At 36.1% G+C, this 15,163-nt stretch overlaps 2 protein-coding genes across 2 annotated transcripts; one reads left to right on the top strand and one right to left on the bottom strand.

Moving 5' to 3' along the window:
• The first annotated feature begins 525 nt into the window (after positions 1 to 525).
• On the top strand, positions 526 to 1,804 carry LOC104901084 (histone H2A.6). Its single transcript, XM_010688629.3, has 2 exons — positions 526 to 804; positions 1,393 to 1,804. Exons 1-2 carry the CDS (start codon positions 613 to 615, stop codon positions 1,597 to 1,599), a joined length of 399 nt encoding a protein of 132 aa, XP_010686931.1. The 5' UTR covers positions 526 to 612; the 3' UTR covers positions 1,600 to 1,804.
• Positions 1,805 to 2,187: 383 nt separating this feature from the next.
• Positions 2,188 to 3,507, bottom strand: LOC104901083 (hypothetical protein). The gene is made up of 3 exons (XM_010688628.4): positions 3,236 to 3,507; positions 2,871 to 3,076; positions 2,188 to 2,599 (listed from the first exon to the last, which is right to left on the bottom strand). The coding sequence occupies exons 1-3, from the start codon at positions 3,341 to 3,343 to the stop codon at positions 2,365 to 2,367; spliced, it is 549 nt and encodes a 182-aa protein (XP_010686930.1). The 5' UTR covers positions 3,344 to 3,507; the 3' UTR covers positions 2,188 to 2,364.
• Between the last annotated feature and the right edge of the window lie 11,656 nt (positions 3,508 to 15,163).

Genomic DNA, 15,163 nt, shown 5'->3' with positions numbered 1-15,163 from the left:
GAAAACTGCCAAAAATTGGAAAAGAAGTGGATTGGTAGATTCGATGCTATTCTTGGCAGTCGGCAATGTGGTGGTGTTTTTTAATTTTTATAAAATTTCCCTTTTTTCTCTTTAGCCTTTATTAATTTGGGCTTTATATTTTGAGGACCCTAGACACATCCCCCTTTCGCACGTGCCCAATTACGGTCCTGTCCATTTTCATCTTCTTCATCTCTTTTTTCACCATTTTCGATTAGTTACATTTGAAACTCATGGGTTTGATTTAAGTTTGAAGTTTATAACTTTTTTTTGGATAAAAGAAGGTCCAGCCCAAGCATTAAGGTGAGGGAAAAACTCCATTTCCGCAAATACCGTCCATCAGACACAAGAAATAAAAGTCCCCACCACAAACAATCCCGAATCCATCACCACCGTCAATTGAACTTCAATCCAACGATTACCTACATCAATCCGTGCACTTCCCTTTGATTGGTCCACAATTCTCCACAATCTCCTTTAAATACTCCCCCCTACCGCCAAACTCACCTCTAATTTCATTATCGTGTGTCAAAACTCAAAAACTCTCTCTCAAACCAAAACCACCGCTTCTCACTTTCTCTCTCCTCCTCCTCCATGGCCGGTAGAGGCAAAAACATCGGCGCTGGTGCAACCGCCAAGAAAGCCGTATCTCGCAGCAGCAAAGCCGGCCTTCAGTTTCCCGTAGGAAGAATCGCGCGTTTTCTCAAGTCCGGCAAGTATGCTGAGCGTGTCGGTGCTGGCGCTCCTGTCTATCTCGCTGCCGTTCTTGAATATCTCGCCGCTGAGGTTCTTTCTATCTCCTTTATTTTTGCGTCCAATTTCTTCTTCGAATAATTTTAACCTAGTTTTGTGTTTTGAATATCTCTCTTAATCTATATCGATTTCCAGTTCTGAAATTCTTTATTCTTACTTCAGATTTTCTTCATTTCAAATCTAAACTCTATTACAGTGATTATCTGATTAATTTGTAGTTATTTATGGTTTAATTTTAGTTTTGACTGAGAATTTCTATAAATTCTGATTGCGCTTTGGTATTTCTCCATCTTCAAATCGAATTTCTACATAAACAGTTTCTTGATTGACGAGTTCAATTTATACCTCAATTTCAGTTTTGACTGAGAATTTAGGTATTTTCTAGTTTTTGGTTGCGCCTTAAAATTTTTCCATCTTTAAACCTAAATTCTACATCAACAATTTCATGATAACTAATACTTCAATTTTCTAGTAGGTATTTTCTAGTTTTTGCACTTCAATTTTCAAAGGCTTCTGGTTTAACGTCAGTTCTCCTGATATTCGTCTCTTTTAGTAAAAATTTTAGTTCGATATCTCTGAATTTGGTCGTCTCTTAACATTTGTTTGGAATATTCAATGAAGGTGTTGGAGCTGGCTGGAAACGCAGCAAGAGACAACAAGAAAACAAGAATAGTACCGCGTCACATTCAACTTGCAGTGAGAAATGATGAAGAGCTGAGCAGACTGCTCGGCGATGTGACCATTGCAGCTGGTGGTGTTATGCCGAACATCCACAACCTTCTCTTGCCTAACAAAACTGGCGCTAAGGCTGCTCGCGAAGAAGAGTGAATGATCTCCGACAGTTTTCTTTCTGAGATCATGTAGAAATGAACATACCAGCAAATAGTTTTACGAAAAGGTCTTTTATATTCTTAGGATGAAATCTAGTTTCAAGTTTCAATTTGTCTAGTTTCAGTGGTTTCTGTAGATTTAGAATCTGCTAGGATGATGTACTCTTTTGACAAATTTCTGGAATAGAGTAAAAATTTTGACATTTCTGGTTTTCAATTTTTATGCTTAATTGTGAAATTGCATATATTCTTTGATTTGAGCAATTACTTGAAATTGAGTAGTGGTGTTTAATGAGTGGTGCAAAATGGTAAGAACAGAATCTATTCCCATGAGTTGCATCCCGAGTGCATGTTATGTCGAAGGCTTTATTTTTGCTTATTAGGAATTGTGTTTTGGGTATATATCTTGATCATTTAGAACTTATAAGACGTAGATAAGTAATGAACAAAAAATAGTCATTGGATAATGAAAAATGTTGTATGGTTTTGTGTGAGAATAATTGGTCAAAATTTCTGGTTGAAGAGCTCTTGTAAGTTTGGTAGAGAGTAATTAGGCGGGAAACTTATGTTTTTAAATCTTGAAATGTGTAAAATAGAAGCATTAATTATGTACTGCCGCATAGAGGAGGATATGGTATACAATAGATAAATTGTCAATTACATAAGCAACTGTTTAAAGTCAAAACAATCAATCTGAAATTGAAGAAATGATACAGGAGAATAATATCAAAAAAGAAGAAAAATGGAGGGAAGGAAGGAATATTTATGCAGGAAGTGGGAAGGGACCAGTAGGTCTTTGTTGCTTGAATATACGATCTTCTTCAGCTCTGGCTGCACTTGCGCCAACATAATAAGCAACAAGGAATAATCCATGTATGAAGCACAAAATCCCTCCAATCACAAACAAATTCTTGTGTGAGAAGCCGCAAGTTTGTCGCGATCTTGAGTTTGATACGGTTGCAAGAACAAGGAGGGGGAAGGCGATGAATAGTATGATCCTGAAATGCAACGATGTAAATTTGATAAATTTGCTTCACAGGAGTTTGTTGTGAAAAAAATGTGGCCAACAATGAGTAGGGTGTGAAATTGTGCATCATACACTTTTAAGTGTAAAGTTTTACCATCCCATGGTTTCCTTTGAGTATAGGGAGATGTAAGAGGATGTAACTCGGAATAAGAAATTAAACCGTAACTAATAACAATAAAAGAAGGCATTTGCAACAAAATAAAAAAATATTGAAAGAAGTCGTTAGGGAACTATTTACGTACCAAGAGAAAACTAGGGAGGCTGCGGCTATTTGCTTGTTAGGAGAAGATCTAACATACTGTTCCCTAGACGATATGCAAACACACCCACCAAGTACATTGGCTATAACATGAGCTATTGCTAGTAATACGCAAGCTGCAAATCCAAGCTTGTAAGCTTCATAGCTCGGTTCTCTGCACTCAAAAATCCACACCCTCATAAACCTCTCCTGCAATGTGTAACACAAAGCAATTGAATGAGTAATTCTTGTTGCCGAAATTTTGTCATTTTCATATACTACCAGAATGCCTAAATTTTTTTATTTTATTTTTAGAATGAGTGAAAATAAGACGAGGAGAACGCAACCTAAATGAAAGACAAAACATACCTTGTTTTGAGCAACTTGAGCTTCAATGCCTAGTATACCGGCCACAATATCCATGACCATGATCAAGAGACAGATCACAGGTCCCATTCTTTTCGCCATTAGCGCCATTTTTGCTGGCAAAATGAGGAGGATATTTTCTTCAAAATGGCAATCGGGTTGCAGATAGGGACAATAGAATGATGGACGGGTTTGAGTGTTGCTAATTAATAACAAAATTTGTGCATTTATAACAGGGAACAAAGGGGAGTCTCTTAGAAGTAGAGAATATAGAATAAAGTTTTAAGGCATACTTGGTGATCAACCCAAAATGTGATGTTATATGGGAGAAAAGATTAGCTGTAAGAATTTACACGAAAGGAAAAGCTTGATTGTTAGCTGTTGTAGAAGATGGCACTAAAAAAGGTTCTTTTGTTCTCACAAATTGTACTTTATTCCTAGTTTGGGTTTCTCTTCCATTCTGTTAGTTTTGGTCCTTTTGGATTCTTGGCATGGGAGGCAAGGAAAGCAGGGTATCACCGTATCAATACATATTAGTACAAGTCTTTAAGAAGCTACTTTTATAACTCTTCTTGGAAAAACAGATAGATTATGGTAATAATATACTATAGTTTTAGACCTGGGATTTTCTAAACTCCTTTATTTGCTAGAAACTCTAATTTGAAGATGATCCATGTGGGCATTACTCAATCAAAAAGTGAGATAAATAGTTTATGATGCGTTCACTTCATCTTAATGTTATTTATCTCAATTTATCGGAATTTCTTGAAATCATTTAATCTTATTGAAATTTGTTGAACCTTTTCATAGCTTACTATGAAAGGAATAAAGAATATGATTAAGATAGTCAATTACATATTGAAGAGTGAAATAGAAAGAATAGGAAAGGGTAAGAGCATTCAGCGCACCCTTTTCATAGAATGTTGCAATCTCAAAGTCGATTGCTCATACAATGTAGAGTGCTGCCTGATCATTACACTTGAGGTCTGAGGATGACAGGTTTAGGGAGCTCAAGCCCAAGTTCTCTAAGCAGATGAGTTAGCCATACAACTTCACAAGTGGTGAGAGCCATGGTTCTATATTGAGCCTCAGCAGTTGAGCGTGCAACTACATTTTGCCTTTTGGTTTTCCATGAGATTGAAGACTTGCCTAGGAGAATACAGAAGCCAGTAGTGGACTTCCTTGAGAGTGGACATCCTGCCCAATCACTATCTGAGTAAGCAGTGAGAACATCTGCAGAGGTAGATGCTAGGAGCACACCTTGACCTAGGGAGTTTTTCTAGTATCTTGTAGGACACATTTGGCAGCTTGCATATGAATGGTGGTAGGATTATGCATAAACTAGCTGAGGGTGTGAACTATGAAGGCTATGTCTGGTCTTGTGATAGTCAGGTGTATCAACTTGTCAATGAGATGTTGATATTTTACCGGATCAGGTAGGGGTTCTCCTGAGTCAGCAAGCAACTTGACATGTGGATCTATAGGGAGCTTAAGACCTTTGACATTAGTCAGATTGAACTCTTTCAGCAGATCATTCACATACTTTCTTTGTCAATTGACCCATCTGGGTGAAATTTGGTCTTGAAGAGCCATGTGCAGCATCTTGCCTTCTTTCCAGGTAGAAGAGTAGTGAGAGTCGAAGTATTGTTGCATCCTAGAGCTTTAAACTCTTCATTCATGGCATTTACCCATTTGTCTTCTTGCGTTGTTAGAAGGTTTGTCAGGAATTATTTTTGACAAGTGTACGACAACCTATCACCCGTTCTTTCACTATCTACTCCACCATTTGTTCCATCATCTGCTCCACGATCTGGCTTTTTCGACACGCCGTTTCATGAGTTGAAGATATATATATTTATCATATATACATGTGCACCGTATACAAATTGTTATTTGCTAATATAATTACAACAACTTACTTTATTGTTAGGCCGATCGAAACTCCATGTCGATCGATTGTATTTGATTGACCCAACTAGTGGAGAGATTTATCTAGTGGCAACCGCGCATTCTGGTCTTTTGATGAGACCACCACAGTTTATGGGTCTCTTATGATGAAGGATCACCTTTGACTGAAAAGTCATCGTTATGTAGAGAAGTATGCTAATGTGCAACTACCTGACCCTGTCCCCTCATTTGATATTGTGGATCTAGCTAGTGATTTGGGTACGTGGGTGCAATGACCATAAGATTTAGTGCAAATGTTAGGTGATGAGGTAGTTGTTCAAATCTTATCCATTTTAGTAAAAACAATAGCATCAAATTCAAAAATTACATAATCTTATGTGAGTTCTCAAAAATAATTGTTAGGTCACATCGACACCTAAAAATCAAAAGTGTATCGGTTCGACTACTCGTTATAGTCTCGTTGTCCAAGATATCTCATTCTTGGAATTTACTGAAGATTGTAGGGAGTTAATAGATATGATTGCCCTTGCCGTCGCAAAAGATGATACCATTGGTGTTACCTTGCCGAGCTAATTGTTCCATTATCTAGCAGATTCCACCGCATATCTAACCAGGGAGGATGTTGCTCAGTTCTTATAAGGGGAGATGCTTAATGTTTCTATTATCCAAGTGTACATGAGGTAATAAAGCATCAAAGTATGATTTTTTATATTGATTGTATGATAGTTGTATTTTGCACATAAATTTGATATTTTTATCTACTTTTTATAGGGCATCATCGACTGACTTGATAGCATTTGGGGATGCTGTTCGTCATTTGTTGGATGTATCCGGAGAGTACCGTGGATGTGAATGCATTGGAGAATGTGACGATTTACATTCAGTGTGCTTTGACTCGATCCATCATTGATAATGCTAGTATCATATTCGCGTCAATCTTTCAAGAGTAATATTCTATATTAATAGTTTTAAAAATGTTGTTTGTTGCATGATGTGGTGATTTAATAGTAACTTTTGTTATTCAATCTTGTAATAGACGTCGTTGGATGTTCTTTGTCATATGTACCATGGAAGGGACGATTTATGTCTTTGATTCCGTTAGCCAAAACAAGGAGCGGAAGTTAAATATTAAACCGGCTATGACGACGTAAGTTGGTTTGATATATCTTAAATGAATTGAAATTATAGTATAGGGCGCAAAAAATCTAAATCATTTGATGTTGTGTTGTGTAGTGCTTTTAGGAGGTTTAGGTTGAGCAACAACAAGGTTTGTCGGGATTCTTTGGAAGCGTGTTGAGGCATAATAGACTTATATTATTCAATTAAACATATGTTATTCTCATTATATGATAAATTTTCTCATTTTTTTAAAACTTTTGATAAAGTTCCCACAACAACAAGTAGGCGAGGAGTGCGGTTTTTTTTGTCATGCATAACATTTTTGACGTACTCACTTTATATTCCGGTTCAGAGGGTCTCAATGAAGTAAGTTTTTGTTCACTTACAATTCATTTGATATATTTTTTAGCTATTCAAGACTAACTTTAGTGAATTATTGTCAGGTTTCTCGTTACACAAAAGAGCAAATGGGTGAAAAATTAGTGGGCAAGATACTTATATTGATTATCTCATTGCGTAGTTTCTTTGAGTTTATGTTAATTTGCTTTGTTTATATATCTTTTACAACGAACTTAATGTAACTTGTATCAACCAACATGGTATTGACTTGGATTTGATGATATATATGTTGGATTTGCATGATATTTGTAGGACTGAATCATATTTATTTCTTATTGAACTTGAATATTGGATGATGGATGTTAGAGGAAAGTTGGTTGTTGGATGAATGTTGTTTGTTATAGAAGTTGGATGTTAGTTGTTGGAGATGGATGCTGAATGATAGATCGATGCGTTTAGGATGAAATTCGATGATGGATGTTGGATGAATTTTGGATGTTGGATGAAGTTTGGATGTTGGATGTACTTTTGTACAGTTTGCTTTCCAATGATAGGGTTTATTCAATTTACAAAAACGGAGCTTTGTCGAAATTTATATAGAAAATATTACAGTTGCTGGATACTGCTTGCTGCCTGCTGGCATGCTGCTGCCAACAACCTATATTTTTTTTTTTTTAAACAATGCGGGTCTATTGCTGCGATTGTGGGAAGAAATCACAGCAATAGAGCAACCTATTGCTGTGATTTCTTCATAAATTACAGCAATAGCAACAATAGAGCAACCTATTGTTGCGGTTTCTTCACAAAATCGCAGCGACCAACATTTTTTATTTTAAAAAAACCCATTGCTACCATTTTGTTTAGATTCCGCAGCAATATGTTATTGTATTACTGCGGTTAAAAACCCAACAATAGGAATTACTTATTGCTGCGCCCTTATTTGCAGTGCGGCTAAATCCAGAGTAATAGGCCCTTTAATAACTGCATCACAATGATATTATTCTACTAGTGGAAAGAGGTAGAGAGAGAGAGTCAATAAAGGTAAAGTAGGGATGGCAATGGGTCCGGGACCCTATACAGACCCGCTAGGACCCAACCCATTTATAAGGGTCTGGGTCCCGAAGAGCATGTGTCGGGTCTGGGTCAGGGTCCACATATGCTAGACCCAGACCTGCCACGCAGACCCATTTACATGTTAGAAATTTTTTTATACCTAAACTCTAAAGTTTTATGAGTTGTGATTTTGTGAACTCGTTAGTGTTTTAACTCCACTAAGAGTTAATTCTTAAAATTTCGTTTAGAGAATGCTTTAACCATGGATACAAGAACCTATATATATTAGGGCAGAAATTTTTAATTACATATATTCAAAAATGTGATGAAAACTTAAAATTAAAAAGGACCCATGGACCCGCTAGACCCAACGGATCTGGGTCTGAAAAATCTAGACCCAACGAATCTGGGGCGGGTCTGGGTCTGTGAAAAATAAATGGGTCTAGGTCCAGGTGGACCTGACCCAGACCCGTCCCATTGCCATCCCTAGTAAAGAGAGATGCTGTAACACCCCGTATCTTTATACAAGGTTAGTATTTACGTAGGTTAGTATTTATGTACGTTAAATTATTTTAAGAAAATTATTTAAAATATTATTTTTATTAATTTTCCTACCCTTTGACTTTATCTTAGAAATAGCCCAAAACCTATTCCTAATTTGACTAGGTTAAGTACCATTAAGTTAGCTAAACCAAGTTATAAAAGAAAAGTAAAGGAAAAGAAAAAAAAAAAGTAAAAGAAAGCAAAAAGAAAGAAAACAAAAAAAAAAGAAAAAAGAAAAGAAAGAAACAAAAGGCTTTACGGGAGACTAATTCCCAACCAAAACAAAACAAAACAAAACAAAGATTTCCAGCCAGTTTGTTCGTCGCACTATTCACCTTCTTCTCCATTTATTTTCCTATAATTCTTGATCCAACACCCTAATTTTATAAATTTTGTTCAACTTTATCACAATTCAAACCTTCCTCTCATCTATCTTTTATATTATTCCCTCCGTTCTCTATTAGTTTACCCCTTTCTTTTGCACAGAGTTTTAGGAGAAATAATGTTGTGGGTCATAGAAAGAAAGAAAAATTATTATTTTATATTAAAGTTGAATGTATGTGTGATGAAAAGTTAGTGGTCCGATTTCAAAAACAGTAACAAAAGAAAGGGGTAAACTAATAAGGGACACCCTTAAAAGAAATACGGGTAAACTAATAGAGGACGGAGGGAGTACTTGAGTTTATGGGTATTTCAAAGAAGGAAAATTTGGCTTTTCTAGTGAACGTTTTTGGGGCGAAAATCAGATCAAAGGGGTGACTTTTGAGTCTTTTCTTGAGTAATTTCATTTTTCTATTCAATAAGTTGTAACTTTTAGTTTCAATTTCGAATTTCAATTTTGTTTAAGTTTCAAAGTTTGGGTATTGTTAAATTAGGGTTCTTGAGTAAATTAAATTGGGGAAAATTTATGTTAGACCAAATTTGTATAATTGATATGTGCATGATGTTTATTTCGATTTGATTATCATGTTTTCGAGTTTAAATTATACCAAACATTAGTATTAAGAGTTACTCTAAAATTATTTGTGTGAGGATTGTTGGTTAGTTGGCTAATTTGAAGTATTAGTGTGATGTTATAGATAAGTATGGATTTATAATTATTTGTGCTATATTTGTGAGTAGTTATGACTTAGCATTTGTTTTAAACAAGTGAAACAAGCAAAGATATTTCTTTCGTGATATAATCAAATTACCTTACTTATTTGATGGCTTCATTGAGATATTGCCGTAGGGTGGAATGTTATGTTTATCTAAACTTTAGACTATAATGGTATGGTTGTGGAGCTCATATTATCTTGAAAATCAGCTTACTAAATTCAAGATATATAACTTGATGAGTCAACAGTTTAGTGCTAGCTGCTTTTTACTTCCTTTACAAACAAGAGAGAAAAAAAAAAACAATTACTACTACTTATACTGAAATTATTGGTTATGGACTTTTAGTATGAGAGTCAATCCCATCCTTATTAGTTGACTATTCAAGTTTTAATCAGTTTGTTCATATTACTTCTTTTGACCTTTAATCTACGAACTTCAAATTGTGACTTCTTGTATTGAGACGAGTTGAGTTGTTTCTAAGTTAATGAAAGTTTATCAACTAGGTTGTGCTATCGTTAGAGGAATTGTGTGAAGTATAGTCGAGTGACTTATACTATATTATTATATTGTAGATTGCGAGTTCGTAGAGGAACCTTTTTGACTGTGATTGCTACTAAGGTAAGATTTCTTACTGTGCTTGTACAGATGAGTTTAGAAATTAATTTACATTGCTTAGAAATTTATTTTAACAACGAGATTGTTTTATGAAGTTTATAATTTGAGATTTAGATTGTTCTCGATATTTTTATTGAAAGAGTTGAGATATGTTTATGAGATTTATATTGGAAGGAGGAAGTTCCTCTATGATACCAAGATGATATTTTGAAAGGAGGAAGTTACTCACCCTTATGAGGGTTTATAGAGTTTTATTATGGGGTTGCCGGTAAGCAGTATTCTCCGAGTTTGAAAGTATGTTGAGTTAACAGTGTCTCAACAATATATTTTAGTAGTTCGGAGTATGTTGATCAATACTCTTGTCATTCATCTTCCTTCTTGGTACGTTATCAAGTTAGGAGTATGCATACTAGGGACTTTGGTGTTTATTTTGTCTAGTGAGCCTAGCTAGATCATTAGATTTTTATACTTCCTACTCACAGATTACGAAAGGTTATATTTGAAAGTTTTACAGAATAGTTCAGAAAGAAAGATTGATTTGAGGTTTTAGAAAGTTAATATATTTTATATATATATCTGTACACTTTTAAATGAATTTGTAAGATATTCCTATATATCTTACCGGCATATTGAATAGTTTTGTTTTATTACAGTATTAAATCTTGCTCAGCCTTTGGCTGATATACAGTGTTTAATGTGCAGGGACTTGAAGATAGTTAGCTCCAGTTGGTTAAAGAGTGGTTGGATCCTTTTGATTTAATAGGACTTTAAAAAGACTTCCGTGTTATTTATTTATATAAGATTTATGTTCTGGTTTGTAATAATTAATTTTACATTCTATTTAGTTGGTCTGTAATAATTAGTTAAAACTTATTGTTATTGTTTTATTAGAACCATTAGCCTTGCAGTTATTATCAATAATTATCGCAGCGTAACACCTTTATATTTTCGAGTTTATTTATATTAAGTTGTTTTTAGAAGTATTGGAAATTCAGGGTTGTTACAAATGCTATGACTTTTGTGGTTGAGAATTCAATATCTGTTCATTGATGACACTGATATCTTTTATAATGTCCAGGAATTCTACACAAGAAAACCTAAAAGGGGAACATCCTATCCTTTGAGGGAGATGCATCCCTTTCTAGGTAATGTGATTTGTGTATCCTGAACATGTGGACCTTTTCTTGATTGAACAGATTGATCGCTTTGTGGTCCCCTACAATCGTTCGTGGGCCCAAACAATTACCCCCACGCTGAATGATCGGGAGAGAAGGGAGCCCCACCAAATGCCAAACATTTAGGGGAATCTAATAGAGGATTCCATTGCGATATCCTACTCAAATCCGAGACGACGCTTTTATTTGGTAGGGGGCTAAGAGCTTCCCTGTACCACCAAAAGGATTTTTGATTACGGGCAGGCTCAACCTTTTACTGAAGTTATCATTATCAAAGACGCGGAAGCCATTTAGGGGCCGAGTATAGTGGGGCATTTGGTATTTGTGTTTTAAGTCAAGCAGACAAGGCATAATTACTCTTGAGCAAATCTCTTCTGAGAAAGGAATCTACTCGTAACTGCGAAGATTCCCATGTTTGACGTTTTTAACTTCATCAGTAGGGAAAAGTTACTCCAAATTATGAGGAGGTTTTGTGTTAAGATTCGGCTCAACATAGGGGATAATAAGCCCCATGCATCTTGAGGTCATCTTTGAGTAAGGAAATCACTCGGGGGTTGAGTGATACCTTTTGCCTATTACTTAGCCGTTTAAGCTAATTAGAAGATGATATACCCTAATTCCGAGGGGGTATGGAGCCAAGACTCGACTCATGGTAGGGGCTAACAAGCCTCATGTTACCTAAGGAGGCCATTTATGAGTAAGGAAGTCACTCCGGGGTCGAGTGATTCCTTTTATTTGATACTAAACTTTTTGAGCTAAGCAGAGTGAATGACCCCTGATTTCGAGGGGGTCTCATGCCGAGACTCGACCCCGGGTAGAGGCTAATAATCTCCATGTGACTTGAGGAGGTCATCTTTGAGCGAGGTACCCACTTGGGAGCCACAACCTCGCTGCCACCTTCCCCTAGTTGCGCCACCCTTTCCCCTTTGCTACCACTGCCTCCCCCCTTTGGTGTTGCTGCCGCTTCCCCCCTTTGTGTTGCCGCCACCTCCCCTCTTGTCATGTCCCTTTTCTCATTTCCTTCTCCAACACATGAAAGCTAAAATTTGAGGTTTGAAACGTCAAACTCGACCATTAGTACTTCAGATTTGAAGGTAGCATGGTCGAATTTGACCATCTGAAGTAATTAAGGATAAGAAAAGGTAATTCTTTTCAGTTTTCATACTCTAATTTTTTTTTTCCGTTTTTGAGAAGTGGCGGTTGTGGTGGTTTAAGTGCTGGTTAATAATTAATCAAGTTGACTATAAATAGAGAAAAGGTAAGTGAAACCTTGAAAATTGATAAGTATCAAGAGTAGAGGGAACAATTAAAATGTTGTAACAAATAATAAAGGAATCAACTATACTTGATTCTGGTACCCTTTCCTAAACACACCTTTCGGTCTTTATTAGTTGGTTCATTTCTTTTGCACAAACTTTTAGGAGAAACAATGTTATGAAACTTAAAAAGAAAAATAATCTATTATTTTATACTAAAGTTGAATGTATGTGTGATAGAAAACTAGTGGTCCTAATAAAGAAATTGGGTCAACTAACAAGGGACATCACAAAAAAACGAAGAATAGGAGTTAGCTCAAGTGAGTAGAGCGCTCCCCCTTGGCCCCTGAAGTCAGGAGTTCGATACTGATGAAAATCAAACTTAGAATAGCTATATTTAGAGAGTTTACAATAATGTGTTATTAACTTTTAATAGAAGGGTGGTTGTAACTTTTCTGAATTTAAACAACCATAAAAGATTTAGAATTAACTAAAGAAAGTGTACGGTTAATATTAGTTCTGTAAACTATAAATACTGTCATTTTTCATTGTAATAAAAAGTGTGAGAAAATAATAAGATATCTTCCTGGGACCATAGCATAATCTTCTCCATTTCTATATAATTTTAGTTTGTGAGAATTAGCAAATTCTTGCTCCTACATTTGGCACCAGAGCCAGTTTATAATTTGCAAGTTAGTTATTTAATGGCAGCAGCAAAAAATAACACAATGCAAGTTCAACTCCCTAAGTTGAACGGAAAAAATTATGATAATTGGTCAATCCAATTAAAGGTATTTTTTCGTTCTCAAGACATGTGGAGTAGTGTGGAGAATGGCTTTACAAATGTTACTGAGGCAACCGCTTATGCGGCTCTTAGTCAGGACGCCAAGAATACCTTATTGGAAACACGCCGAAAAGATCAAAAGGCGTTGTATCATATTTTCCAAGCAGTGGAGGAGCCCGTATTTATAAAAATATCTATGGTAGAAACATCGCATGAAGCGTGGGAAATTCTACGGAGTTCCTACAAAGGAGATGAACGTGTCAAGCAGATACGTTTGCAAACATTACGAGGGGAATTCGAGTCACTATGCATGGATGATTCAGAATCAATTTCCGCCTACTTTGACCGTGTACAATTAATTGTTAATCAAATTAAAATTAACGGAGAAAATATTGAAGATGAGAGAGTTGTGCAAAAAGTCATACGATCACTAAATAGTGATTTTGATGGTATCGTTTCCGCTATCGAAGAAGCACACAATTTGTCAAAATTGTCTATTGAAAGGTTGTTGAGCTCGTTGACATCACATGAGCAAAGGATGAGACAACGAGGTAAAAGTTCTAACTCAGAACAGGCTTTGCAGAGTAGAGCAAATGTCACAAATCGTGGTGGCTACTAACGCAATCGAGGTAGAGACGGAGGTCGTGGTCGAGGAAGAAGTGGTAATTTTTCTTCTTACAATAAAGACAAATTTCAGGGAAACAAGCCCAGTGGAGATAAAAAAAGGACTCCCCTCGCACGTCAAGATAAATCAAAGGTTCAATGTCACAGGTGTGAACGGTTCGGACACTATGCACCAGAATGCCGAACCAACTTACATAATCAATCTGAACGAGCCAATGTTGCTGAGGTGGAAGAAAATTTGGTGTTGGCCTGCAAAGAAGGTGGAGATTTTGAATCAAATGACATATGGTATCTAGACATGGGTTGTAGCAATCATATGACAAGTAAGAAGCAGTTGTTCTCCTATTTGGATGAATCTGTCCGAGGAGAAGTTAGCTTTGGAAATAAGAGCAAAGTTTCCGTTGAGGGAAAAGGTAACATCAACATTCGATCTAAAGATGGAACAAGTGTTACTATTGCTGATGTGTTTTATGTTCTTGGAATTTTCTGGAATTTGTTAAGCTTAGGACAACTTTCAGAAAAGGGTCACAAAATTTGCATCACCAATGGAGTCTGTGAGATTAGAGATAAAAATTATAAGCTTATTACTCAGGTGAAAATGACAAAGAATCGAATGTTTCCTTTATCTCTCCAACCCAAAATTGCTATGAGTTTACAGGCAATGATGAAAGACCATAATTGGTTATGGCATTTGCGTTATGGTCATCTAAACTTCCGGGGCTTGAAATTATTAGCCGAAAAGGAAATGGTGACTGGTTTACCTCTAATCGATACTCCAAGCAACCTTTGTGAAGGTTGTGTTCTCGGAAAGCATCATCGAGAACCTTTTCCTTTTGGAAAATCGAGACGTGCTATTAAGCAATCGGAGTTAGTCCATACCGATATATGTGGACCAGTTGAGGTAGAATCTGTCGACAAGAAGAGGTATTTTTTACTTTTCGTCGATGATTTTAGTAGAAAGAATTGGATTTACTTTTTGAAGAAAAAATCTGAAGCTTTTGAGAAATTCAAAGACTTCAAAGCATTTGTTGAAAAGCAAAGTGGAGTTCCTATTAAGACATTGAGATCAGACAGAGGTGGAGAATTTACATCTGATAAATTCTCCAATTATTGTAAAAAGGAAGGCATTCACCGACAACTTACAGCTAGCTACACACCACAACAAAATGGTGTAGCTGAAAGGAAAAATAGAACGATTTTTGAGATGGCAAGAAGCATGCTAAAAGCAAAATCTTTGCCAAAGCCTTGATGGGCTGAAGCTGTATGTTGCGCTGCATATTTATTAAACATATGTCCCACGAAGAGTGTTCGTGGAGTGACCCCTGAAGAAGCTTGGAGTGGAAATAAGCCGGATGTATCCCATTTGCAAGTTTTTGGTTGTGTTGCTTATGCACACGTTCCAGATCAAAGGAGAAAG

Source organism: Beta vulgaris, chromosome 8, assembly GCF_026745355.1.
Source record: "Beta vulgaris subsp. vulgaris cultivar EL10 chromosome 8, EL10.2, whole genome shotgun sequence".
Lineage (NCBI taxonomy): Eukaryota > Viridiplantae > Streptophyta > Magnoliopsida > Caryophyllales > Amaranthaceae > Beta > Beta vulgaris.
This window is presented reverse-complemented; position numbering and strand designations above follow the sequence as displayed.